Raw genomic sequence first — 12,090 nt, 5'->3', positions numbered from 1 at the left:
AATGCAAGGGCTAGCGATCCAAGGTGGATGCTTGTGTTCCGGATGCCACCTTAATGCTTGTCTATCTCTCGGAGCAACGTCCAATGAGGCAGGATAGCAAATTATACGATGCTACATGACGTTGCTCTGGCTCTGTGAAGCGGACATGGATGCACGAGGACGGGCCTATGTGCCCGATTCATTTGGATCGAAGCTCAGGAATAAAGATAAATACTTGCAGCTGCTGTTTTCAAGGAACCTCGCTGCTTCTCTCGCTCTTTCTCGTCGCTCGTTCTCGTCGCTGGGTTGGTCGGTCTCGTGTGTCACCCCCAACCAGGTTCCAAAGCATGGCCCATCTTCAAGCATCCACCATGCTTGCTGCAGCACTGTCTCTTCTGGGCTGCTTCCAACCCTCTCTCGTTGCTGCTGGTCCTGTTACCCGTCGCTCCGACCTGATCGTCAAAGACTTCCACCCTGCTCCGAGGGCCTGGTCAAACCTGGGGCCCGCGCCAGGTGATCATCTGATCCACCTAACCATTGGTCTTTCGCAGAGTCGCTTCGATGAGCTTGAACGCCACCTTTATGAAGGTACCACATCTAAACCTGGAGCATCGTCGATTGAGCTGACCCCTTGCTAGTCTCTGACCCGTCACATGCCCGTTACGGCCAGCATTTGTCGGCTGAGGAAGTGTACGACCTGGTGAAACCTTCAGTTGACACCTCCGCCGCCGTCCACGAGTGGCTGCATGAATATGGTGTTGACGTTGAGCAACTCACCTACAGCCCGGCCAGGGACTGGATCACCGTCTCCCTGCCAGTCTCAGCCGTTGAGGATATGCTGAACACAGACTACTCTGTCTGGGAACATCCCGATGGCTCGACCCTGGTCCGCACCGAAGGGTATTCTCTTCCGCACTATGTCCACGAGCATATCAGCACGATCCAGCCAACAAATTCGTGGGCTCGACTTGAGGGCCACAAGACACGAACCGAGATCAGGAAGCGCTCTTTGGTCACCAAGCGCAGCTCTCATGTGCTCGAAGCTGCAGACACTTACTCACCCCCTGATTCGATTCCCCTGCCCGCGAATTCTACCATTTTTGCCGCATGTAATTTCACGTCGGTGACACCAGACTGCCTGCGGACCCTGTATGGCACCCTTGATTACGAGGTCAAGGCAGCCGGTAAGAACAAGATGGCCCACACGAATTACTTGGAGGAGGCCACCAACCGCTCGGACATCAACATGTTCTTGTCAAAGTTTCGACCCGAGGCGGCTGCCTATGCCTTTGAGTTCGAGGCCATTTCCATTGCAGGCGGCGTTATAGATAATGGCACCAATGTCGCCGCGGAGGGAAGAGACAGAGAGGCAAACCTGGATGCTGAATATATGATTGGAATTGGCTACCCAACACCATTAACCGCATACCATACCGGTGGGAGAAACCCGACGTTTGTGCCCGACTTGGTGACACCCGACAACAGCGATGAGCCCTTCCTGGTGTGGGCCAATTATATGGCAGGGCTGCCGGATGATGAGGTGCCTCAAGTCATTTCCACCTCCTATGGAGACGACGAGCAAACTATGAGTCGGTCTTACGCCCAAGCAGCCTGCAATCAATTCGCACAGCTAGGAGCACGGGGCGTATCACTATTCTTTTCCAGTGGTGATGCTGGTGTTGGAGGCGATGGACAATGTTTCAGCAACGTGGACAATACTACAGCCATGTTTCTTCCCGCTTTTCCAGCGTCTTGCCCGTACGTCACCGCCGTTGGAGCGACAACCGGCTTTCCTGAATCGGCTGCCTGGAGGAAGCTGTCTTCCGGCGGCATCTTTACCAGTGGAGCGGGCTTCAGCAACTATTTCGACATGCCCACCTACCAAGCCGAGACTGTGAATACATACGTGGACGACCTTGGAGGGCTCTATGACGGGCTATATAATAAATCGGGTAAGTTCCATGGGTTCAGCTATACAGATTTGGCCTGCTGACGCTCCTTTTCTTTCCTTTTAGGACGCGCCTACCCCGATCTTTCCTGCATTGGACAAGTCTTTCCCGTTACGTGGAATGGTAGCACACTCAACCTCGTCGGCACTTCTGGGTCTTCGCCCATCTGCGCAGCTGTTTTCTCGCTGTTGAACGATGCATTGATCTCTGAGGGACGCCCATCCATGGGTTTCCTCAATCCATGGTTGTACAAGTGGGGTCACACCCTCTTTACCGATGTCACGAATGGCACGTCTGCTGGCTGCAATACGACTGGTTTCCCTGCGACCCCTGGGTGGGATGCTGTGACCGGCTGGGGAACGCCATTCCTCCCAAAACTGCTCGAGGCTTTCGGTTTGAAGTAAGAGATGGCCAATCAGACGAGCTCTGTACATAGGCACTTACAAGAAGAAGCGTGACAGGGATAGTAATGAGGAATGAAAACAGATCAATCTCCAGTTACTTGTCGCTTTCCACCTTTCTTTTGCTTTTTCTGGCTTCCACGTCCTCGTTTTACATCTATAGCCCTGTGTGGGATTGACACGAGCAGAAGTCCACGTTCAGCCAAGTCGCCCCCGGCACTACTTGCTAGTGAGAGGTGAAGCCTCGGTGATGATCGTTGCTCGGAGCTGGCCGATACGCCTCCTCTTCATGGAAAAGCGTAAAGGTAATGATTGGCATCACCTCCACTTGGACTGTGGGGTAAAATCGATAGACAACGTTGCATTGTCCACGACCATCAAGGACAGAAAAGTCGATTGACGGCTTACAGGTTTTGCCGCCGACGAGGAGCGATGGATGTCTCACACAGGAAGAGAAGGACATGATCCTCGGAGACCAGGCGGAACCAGTTTCACGCCCAATACCTCGAACTTTGCTCAATTCCTATACCTCGTCGCCTGACTGAGATCCCCCTCCCCCTCTCACCACTGAACACCACCTACCCTTGCCTCTTGAGTTGTGGCGACTCTTTCGCCTTCTCTCACCATGAAATACAAGCAAGCCGTGCCCGTCACTGTCTCCCTGCGAGACCTCGAGTCCAACGCCGTCCCATTCAGCACGCTCCTGAACGCCTTCGGCCCGGATAGCCTGGGCATCCTCGTCGTGACGGACCTGCCCTCGACGTTTCCCCTGCTGCGACAGAAGGTCCTTTCCAACGCCTCGCGCCTCGCGCACCTCCCTCGGCCGGTCCTCCAGACCCTGACGAAGCCCAGCGCCAAGTACCTCGTCGGGTGGAGCCACGGGGTGGAAACGCTGCGACCCGGGGTAGTCGACACCGCCAAGGGGAGCTACTACATCAACTGCGCGTTCTACAAGTCGCCGGCCCTGCAGTCCGCGGACAGCGAAAAGTTCCCCGGGTTCGAGGAGTACACGGCGCCGAACGTGTGGCCGGGCCCAGAAGACATTCCGCGGTTCCAGAACGACGCAGAGAACCTGATCCGGTTGATCATCGACACGGCCGTGCTGGTCGCGCGCGCGTGCGACCGCTTCGCCGAGCACGAGATCGATGGCTACGAGGCCGGGTACCTCGAAAAGGTGGTGAGGGGGAGCGAGACCACAAAGGCTAGGCTGTTGCACTATTTCCCTTCCACTGCTCCTACTGCCACTGCGCAGGCGGGCGTGAACGGCAGTGTCACAAATGGCGGGCATGTCTCTCAGGACAAGAAGAACGAGGAAGAGCAAGATGAGGATGGTCCAGAAATCGACGACTCCTGGTGCACCACGCACCTCGACCACGGGTGTCTGACGGGGCTCACCTCGGCCATGTTTGTCGACGAGTCCGCTGCCTCTTCCGCTCCCAACGGAGCATCCGACCAGGGACACAACAAGAAGAAGGACGAGCACCAGGACGAATACACGGAGCTGCCCTCCTCCCCGGACCCGCAGTCGGGGCTGTACATACTCTCGCGGGCTGGGCAGGTCCACAAGGTGAGCATCCCGCGCGACGCGCTGGCCTTCCAGACCGGCGAGGCGCTCGAGCTCATCACCCGCGGCCGCTTCAAGGCCGTCCCGCACTTCGTCAAGGGCGTCGACGCACGCAACCTCGCCGATAACCCAAAGATGAGCATCGCCCGCAACACCTTGGCCGTCTTCACCCAGCCCAATCTGGACGAGCCCGTGGATTTGGAGACGGGCCTGACCTTTGGCGAGTTCGCCAGGGGTGTCGTCAAGAGGAATACTGCGGGTTAAGCCACGCAGAAGACCAATATGTAAAAGATCAAGGGGTTTCACAGTGTGGAAAAAAAGGTGTGGGATCAGTGCCAAAAACTTATGATTCTCGTTAGAGCAAAATCAATATCCGCTTTTGTTGCGTATTGCTAAACCTCTGTCTTTCCAGCTTCGGTCATCTTACTTGCCCATAGATTAATTTCATACCCGTACCATATGTTTGTCCTTCACTCGCCTTGTCGAATGATTACCTCAACCCATGTTCCCACGCTTGCTCAACAAGTTTAACCCTCCATAGAAGAACCCAAGCACCCATATTCCGAGGTAAAGTTGATGGTGGATGAATTCGCCAAACGCCGCCGACATTGAAGGCCAGTCCAATTGTCAGAATACGTCAAAACGCCTCGCTTTAATGATGAGTTTCCGTGCCTGCCGCAAATTCTAAGGATCAAAGCATATTCAGTCGTACTTTTTGACAAAACACGCAGGAAAGTAAAAACAGAACCAGCCGCATTCACATCGCGTTCCAAGAGAGTGTCGAGAAGATGTGGAAGGACGTTGTGGAAAAACATGGCTTCACCTGGCCGCCTCTGTTTGTGATCGCCGTGCGAAAATCGACAGGGACGCGCCGTCGACAGACACGCGAGTGGAATCGGTCTCTACCAGGTCAAGATGACCGGCTTCGTGGTATGAATCTTCTTGAGATTGGGGAGTACGGGACCGTGATGAGGTTTCAGTATCCCCGCCCGCTTGTTGAATGGCTCTCAGTGTCTCCGGCTCCAGATTGCGGATCGCAGTCATGATCAGGTCAATGTCAATTTCGTCGTACCGCTCCAAAATTTCTGTAAGCCACTCCTCCCATGCTTGGTTGATGGCCGAAGGATCTCCTCGCAGGCGAGATTGCATAGCATCGCGTAGCAAATGGATAAACCCTTCTTCTGGTACTGATGTGAGAGTGTCCACGTCTTTGATCTTGCCTTGTCCTTTTTCCGGAGTTGCTACGAGTGTCTCGCTATCCGAAGACACTCGGTCGACGGAGGCTGAGCGCGATGAATCTTCGAAGATTGCTCTGGGACCATTTCCAGGCAATGCCGCGACGACATCATCGGCTGTAGTAGTCCTGACCTCGACACCTGCCTCACGTTCGTATCTCTCCTTGGCCGCTCTTGTTCCTTCCCATTGACACAAATTCAGGATTTCGTCGGCTGTCAACCCCAATTCGTCGAAGACGCGGAAAAGACGTCTATGCCAGGGATATCTGGACAGTCGACGGCGGTGAGGGGGGAAAGTGTAGTCGAGGCCAGGGTATTGTGCTTCTAGGGTGTCGAGCGCCCCGTAATAGTTTTGTACTTCAACCCGAACCTCACCCACGATATTACGTTGGATATGAGCGTAGAATGAGACTGGATCCCCTGGCTTCGGTTTGGGAAACGTCCTCTGAAAGATCAACTCTGGAATGCATGGTTTTCTCATGATGGACTATATGTCCCCCAGACTGGGCAAGTCCACCTGTTTTGCTCGAGTTTTCTCAATCTTTCGCCAGTGGCACCTCCAGGATCCTCAACACTTGCACCTTGACCAGGCTTGTGTAATAGGTAGGTAGTGGTGTTCTTGTCACAGGTAGAACAGAGGTTCAGTGAGTGGGAAGTGTTCGGCTACCGACGTTTGGCCGGGGCTACGTAGGCGGCAGGTGATCTCAGGATCTTCGGAGCTCTGTGGAATAGTGTGAGCAGATGACTCGAAAGGGAGCGGGACGATGGCGGTTCTTTGTAAGGGCAGGCGGGACAGAGACGACAGGATTTGGCTGGAGGTGGTAGGGAGGAGGCGGGAGGGAGTTGCTAAGGAGGTATTGCGGGAGGAGCAGGCAGAGTTCGAATTAAAGTGAGGGGGGTCTTCGAGGTTTTGACAGCTCCCTGATGGAATTCCAAGGAGTCCGCTAGAGTTGTTGGTACGTGGTCTTGATCCCTTTGGGGGGGCGGCAAAGAATCTCGCTTTTTAGCTTCAGGTACCACCAGGACTGAGAGGTAAACAGGCTCCCTGAACCCCGCCGCTGACGATGCTTACTGACGACCCGCTGGTGCCACCGATATCCAAAGTCCAGGCGTCAACTGACACATCCGTCGTTAGCTTGGGTGTTTCGAACTTGCGAAAACAGTCTTTTCGGCTGTGCCTATATATTCGGGACCGCGACAGAAGAGCGGTGACTTGTCTGCGGTCCGGCTAGTAACGAACAACAAAGGGAAAAGAGAATGGAGAATTGAATACGAATCGACGTTGAATTGGGTCCAGCTGCCAGCGATCGCTGCGTTGGCACAGTCCGATGCACTTGAGACGTCGTTTGACCCTTGGTTCTGCCACCACTGCGTCCTGTTTGCTGCTTGCCTTGACTTGCACTTGAGTGACTGTCAAGTCGACTGGGTCTGCCACATCACCATCTAATCCAACCAGCTGGATCGAACCACAGTCACGTCCTCTCTCACGACCAGACCATACCCGCTTTTCGCCCTTGACGGTTTTCCTGTTTGTCAGGTGGCCAGGTCAGCCCGTGCATGACCCTGACGCCTGGGTGCAGCGTTCGTCAAGTGGACAAATAGGCGGCCAGCCTTTACGCCATCCCCTCTGTGTGGCTTTCCCTAATGCCAATCCTCCTTGGGCCTATTCTGCCGATAGGACAAGCTGCCGAGAGTCCCCTACCAGTAACCGCTCGAAAACTCCCTGCTGGTCATGGTTGCTGTTGGTCAGGATCTGTTTCGGGCAGCCTCTTGACTGGTCGCCTTTTCGCTCGTCACCCCACGAATGTGCTCACCCCAGCGTGTGGGGAAGGAGCCTGATCTGAACACAGCCTTGCATTCAACATATTCGGTGCAAAGCCTTGACTGGAGGGAGATATAGTGAGCGTCGCTGGCAGTTATGTCGACGTTCAATGGCCTTGTCAAGGAATTCCCCAGTATTAGAATCGACTACTTCCGGCATCATCCAGGAAGGCCGCCACCTGCTGCCTATTTTCTCAGCCATGTCCATAGTGATCACCTACTTGGGTTGGAGTCGGTCAAAATGCCCTTTGTATATTGTTCGGCGACCACCAAGCGTATTCTGCTGAACATGGAAAAGTATCCCCACCGGATCAATTTTGCAAAGGGCATCCTCGAGGCTCGGAAACAACACTATCGTCATCTGAAGACCGTTCTCAGACCACTGCCGATGAACACGGCTACTACACTTGAGCTTGGGCCAAAACTAATCGTTCGGGTGACATTGCTGGATGCCAATCATTGTCCTGGCGCGGTCATGTTCTTGATTGAAGGCGATGGCAAGGCCATACTTTACACGGGAGACATCAGGGCTGAATCGTGGTGGGTGAATTCGATTGTGCAAAACCCCGTTCTCCTGCCGTATGCTTGCGGCCTGAAATGTCTTGATTGTATCTATCTCGACACCACGTTTGCCACGCGCGATGAACCATATAGTGACTTCCCGACGAAAGCCGAAGGGCTGAGAGAGCTTCTCGGGAAAGTGATGCAATGCCCACCAGACACGGTATTCTACTTTCGGGCCTGGACATTGGGCTACGAAAAAGTCTGGATTGCTCTATCCAACATTTTGCAATCCCGCATCCATGTAGACGAATATCAACTCCGGCTATTTAGCAATGGAGCCGAAGATACTGGCAGTAACGACAGTGCTGCACTGACCGGCTTCACCGTCGGCAACAGTCTGCTCCCAGGTTGTCTCAGTCGGGATAACACGGCCAGAATTCATAGCTGTGAACCCGGATTGGAGTGTCACTCTGAGATCAAACGGATGAAAAACACCAAGTGGATAACTCCGATCATTTCGAGACTCAAGGATGGAACCGAGATCAGGGAACTTGGGGCTGGAGGCGGTGCGAGAGATCTCTATCCCACCTCCGAGTTGAAGGTGGAGGATCAGGCATCCGTACAGCAGCTTCTGGGCCTCTTTGCATCTTCTGCAGATGACAAAACGGCGAAGTTGAACATGTCTCGAGCACTTGGCTATCTCAAAGCAACAGGAGATCTATCCCTCGCTCTTGAAGGACTAGAGGAGTTGGAACTTGATCAGAATGGCCAGATACAGCTGAAGGATTTTGTGCCCTTCTTAGCCAACAGATACGGGAAGATGGATGCTTCAACTCCAAGGCACATGCACTTCAATCCAGAGCCAAACCCCCAAGTCGAGGCAACTGACACCATACGCTTTCCATATTCTCGCCATTCCTCATATAACGAGCTTCGTGATTTTGTTGGGCTGTTCCGACCTAGGGATATCTGCCCCTGCACGGTCTGTCCAGAGACTTGGACGGAAGAACTCAGCATACAGTCACTTTTTGGAGACCTCTGCTCGGAGCAGACATTCTACTTTGATCGAGAGACTAGAGAAGAAGTCGAAAAGCTGAGGGAGCGAGAGGGCCCTACGAGTGCTCGCGGTAAAAGGAAGAGAGGCGATGACGATGGTCAGAAGAGGGAGTCCCGGGACACTGACCATGAGGAGTGCATGAATGTGGGCGAGCGAATGGAGATCCTTGTACCCTCTAAGCAGCCCACTGACCTCAGAGATGCCGAGCTAGGTCGAGAGAGCTCCAACCAGGCAAAGTGTGACCTGAGCTCCAGCGGCATTCCCATAGAACAAGCGACATTTCACCAAGATCAAGAGAACGTTGACAGGGATCCGTTCGAGGACGACTCTGATAGTGAAGCCTTGTCCCCCTCGGTATTTGATAGTCAACCAGGAGACCAGTTGAGTCTATCGGATACAAATGTCGAAGAGCAGTCATCGCGACTTCCGAGGGCTCAGTATGAGCGTGAAAGTTCGTATCACATGAGCAACCGCCTCAGCGGCACAACACGCAACCCAAATCTCAGGCGAGAGAGGTTTCGGGCGTACAAGGCTGCAAAAAGGTGCCTGTCACACAATGACAGCTCGGACTGGGATGCGCTGTCTCTGAGAAGCGTGGGACATGTTGGACACGGCATTGAGGAGATGGAGCTGTGAGGTACGAGATCTGTCGAGAGAGGGTGCTATAGAAAACAGCCTTGTGCTTGTATATCTAGACAAATGTATAGGTAGGTATCTATATACCGAGTACATAGATACAGTACCTTGCATACGCAGTTGAATCCCGGGTTCGGCCTTAACAGACTCGGAGGCTGCAAAGACCGAGACGCTATCAATTGGCTACGCGTCCCGGTTTCGCAGTCGAGCTCGCTGATCGAAATCGCATTGTTGACGCCATCTCGATTTCCTTGACGTCTCACGATCCGATTTTCTATCTTTCCCTCCTCGTTCTCTTCACCTCTCTCCTACGCCAAGTTTCTTCCATTATGCTCGCCAGGTCAGTCCTGAGGTCCTGCGGGCCTCTTCGCCAGGTATGTAACCTTGATCATGTCCATTATCCCGAGGGCAATACCTACACTCTCCGTGGACAGGGTGCTTCATCGTCCAAGCTTACAAATGAGCTCACACGTCCTTCTCTTCGCACAGAACTTCCGCACGTACGCGACCGAAGCTCAGAAATCGTCCTCCTCGTCGACACCCTGGATAGTCGGCGCCGCCGCAGTAGGTGCAGGCGTCATTGGCTACAACTTCTTGGGAACCAGCAGCAAATCTGCCAATGCTGACGCTCCCAAACCCTCCGAGGATGCGAAGAAGCTGGATAAGCAGGGCCCTGCGCCCGGAAAGACCTTCACAGGTGGCGAGCAGGGATTTGTCGACTTGAAGCTGGCCGAGATCATCCCGTATAACCACAATACCAAGAGGTTCAAGTTCGAGTTGCCAGACAAGGACCATGTGAGCGGGTTGAACGTCGCTTGTAAGTTCAGCGCCAGAGGACTATATATGGTGGGCCACGGTTGTTAATCTGTTGCGAAGCTGCCATCATCACAAAATTCAAGCCGGCCGATCAGGAAAAGCCTGTCATTAGACCCTACACACCCATCAATGATGAAGGTATTTGACCCTCTCCCACCAACCACCTTCACCAGACTCACTCGTTCCCGCAGATGTGAAAGGCTACCTCGAGCTCCTGGTGAAGGTCTATCCTAATGGGCCAATGTCCGAACACCTCTTCGGCATGAAACCAGGTGAAACCCTTTCCTTCAAAGGTCCCATTCCGAAATACCCCTGGGCGCCAAACAAGCACGAACACATCACACTTATCGCCGGAGGTACGGGCATCACGCCCATGTATCAATTGATCCGCACCATTTTCAAAAACCCCGAGGACAAGACCAAAGTCTCGCTCATCTTCGGCAACATCAAGGAAGAAGACATTCTGTTGAAGCAGGAGTTGTCGCAGCTGGAGAACGAGTTCCCTCAGAGGTTCCGATGCTTCTATACCCTGGACAACCCGCCCGAGAGCTGGCCGTATGGAAAAGGGTTCATCAACAAGGACTTGCTGAAGGAGGTCATCCCGGACCCAAAGAGCCAGAATATCAAGATCTTCGTCTGCGGACCTCCGGGGCTGTATAAGGCGATCAGTGGCGCGAAGGTGTCTCCGCAAGACCAGGGCGAGCTAACTGGCATACTAAAGGAGTTGGGCTACACCAAGGACCAAGTGTTTAAATTTTAGAATGTTGGTGTTGGCCGTAAAGCCACTGTATCCTATGCCCATAGACAAAATTCATTCCCGAAGAGGAAGAGAGAGGGGAAGACAAGCAAAGAATAAATGGGAGTATGTGCCCAGAAAGAAGAAAAATACAACAATGTACAAACAGTAACTTGACGGCAACTTTGTACATATCAAGAATCCGCAGACAAGTCTTTGCCCAATCACGAGAAAAGTCCATGCTGTAAAAAAAGGTCCTGAGATGCTTGTCAACGTGTATGGCGTAGTCTAGTGTAGGAGGTACATGTACTCGCATTGGGGGTTCTGAGACTTCGGGGACTTTTGGATCTCGGATTGGCACATGTCTATCTATCTTCCTACACAGTGCCTGGTACATAGGAATCTACAGTAGTCGGCTAGAATCGTGGGCCTGGACCGAGTAGGGGTGAGGGGGTGTGTGGTGTGGTGTCCAAGGCACCTTGCCAGGCTATGCGCGACGCGTCCGGGGAGCGGTCGCGGGGGTCCAAGGGGCTCAGTCACTCCTAGAATTGGGCGAGTCGAGCCTGTGGTGTCCACAGGTATCTATTTATCGAATACAGTAGCGAGACTTTGGCAGAGGAGGGATACATATGTATAAAGTCGATGGTTATTTCACGACTCTGGATCTTTCATGTGTCAAACTGGTACTGTTTCAGCGGTTGAGCATGGACTGACTGACTTCCTTTCCCTCCTCCACACACAGCTCAACAGCTAACAGCAAGCAGCTCATTCCGAGTCGAGTGCAGTCTCCTAGTCGAGGTAGGTAATTACCAGCGTAGATAGGATTAGTCTTCGAGCACCTACAGTATAAAGGAAGCAAAAGCAGTTCGAGAATTCAAATCGACTCCCGAAGGAAGCGGTCAACGGTCCCTTGTCTCGTCGAATTACCTATCAACCTACGTAGGGATTGTACCATCAATTCTATTGTATCGTCTTTCTCTTGAGATCAATCAATCGAGCGTGGATGACACCGCCTCGAACTGCGTCAGGTTGAATGGTCGCATGCATGCATCAAGAATACGGGGTTCAGATTGATGGACACAAGTAGGTTTGAGTAAGACTGAAATTTCAGCCTTGCGCGGGGTCTAGTCTGGACTAGCATGACTTAGCTACAAAGAAATTGTAGCCTTGCATGACACAATCGTCGTTTGATGGCCTCGAATCCGCCAATGATGCCGACAGCGCAGCGGAGTTTGGGCAAATAACCCTGGCCACTGCTATTACCACCACAACAATTGTGGTCTTACCCTATCGTGCCTGGGTGCCTATATCAGAGGGTGATTCTGTGATATAGAACAATCACATCAGTGTCAGTGAGGAATACTCTCCAATGATCGAAGAATAAATCTGCAC

At 53.1% G+C, this 12,090-nt stretch overlaps 5 protein-coding genes across 5 annotated transcripts; 4 read left to right on the top strand and 1 right to left on the bottom strand.

Annotated features, from left to right (window-relative positions):
• Window positions 1-350: 350 nt before the first annotated feature.
• On the top strand, window positions 351-2,332 carry AYO20_04899 (hypothetical protein; the record flags this gene model as incomplete). Its single annotated transcript, XM_022643193.1, has 3 exons — window positions 351-567; window positions 618-1,931; window positions 1,995-2,332. The coding sequence occupies 3 exons, from the start codon at window positions 351-353 to the stop codon at window positions 2,330-2,332; spliced, it is 1,869 nt and encodes a 622-aa protein (XP_022500761.1).
• Window positions 2,333-2,954: 622 nt separating this feature from the next.
• On the top strand, window positions 2,955-4,157 carry AYO20_04898 (hypothetical protein; the record flags this gene model as incomplete). The annotated part of the gene is made up of 1 exon (XM_022643192.1): window positions 2,955-4,157. One exon carries the CDS (start codon window positions 2,955-2,957, stop codon window positions 4,155-4,157), a length of 1,203 nt encoding a protein of 400 aa, XP_022500760.1.
• Window positions 4,158-4,712: 555 nt separating this feature from the next.
• AYO20_04897 (hypothetical protein) lies at window positions 4,713-5,609 on the bottom strand (the record flags this gene model as incomplete). Its single annotated transcript, XM_022643191.1, has 1 exon — window positions 4,713-5,609. The coding sequence occupies one exon, from the start codon at window positions 5,607-5,609 to the stop codon at window positions 4,713-4,715; it is 897 nt and encodes a 298-aa protein (XP_022500759.1).
• Window positions 5,610-7,046: 1,437 nt separating this feature from the next.
• Window positions 7,047-9,146, top strand: AYO20_04896 (hypothetical protein; the record flags this gene model as incomplete). The annotated part of the gene is made up of 1 exon (XM_022643190.1): window positions 7,047-9,146. One exon carries the CDS (start codon window positions 7,047-7,049, stop codon window positions 9,144-9,146), a length of 2,100 nt encoding a protein of 699 aa, XP_022500758.1.
• A 390-nt stretch (window positions 9,147-9,536) lies between these two features.
• AYO20_04895 (hypothetical protein) lies at window positions 9,537-10,722 on the top strand (the record flags this gene model as incomplete). The annotated part of the gene is made up of 3 exons (XM_022643189.1): window positions 9,537-9,963; window positions 10,023-10,100; window positions 10,154-10,722. 3 exons carry the CDS (start codon window positions 9,537-9,539, stop codon window positions 10,720-10,722), a joined length of 1,074 nt encoding a protein of 357 aa, XP_022500757.1.
• Between the last annotated feature and the right edge of the window lie 1,368 nt (window positions 10,723-12,090).

Source organism: Fonsecaea nubica (assembly GCF_001646965.1).
Source record: "Fonsecaea nubica strain CBS 269.64 chromosome Unknown Scaff27, whole genome shotgun sequence".
NCBI classification, from domain to species: Eukaryota; Fungi; Ascomycota; class Eurotiomycetes; order Chaetothyriales; family Herpotrichiellaceae; genus Fonsecaea; species Fonsecaea nubica.
Note: the sequence above shows the minus strand (reverse complement) of the source record. Positions and strands in the feature narration are given on the sequence as shown.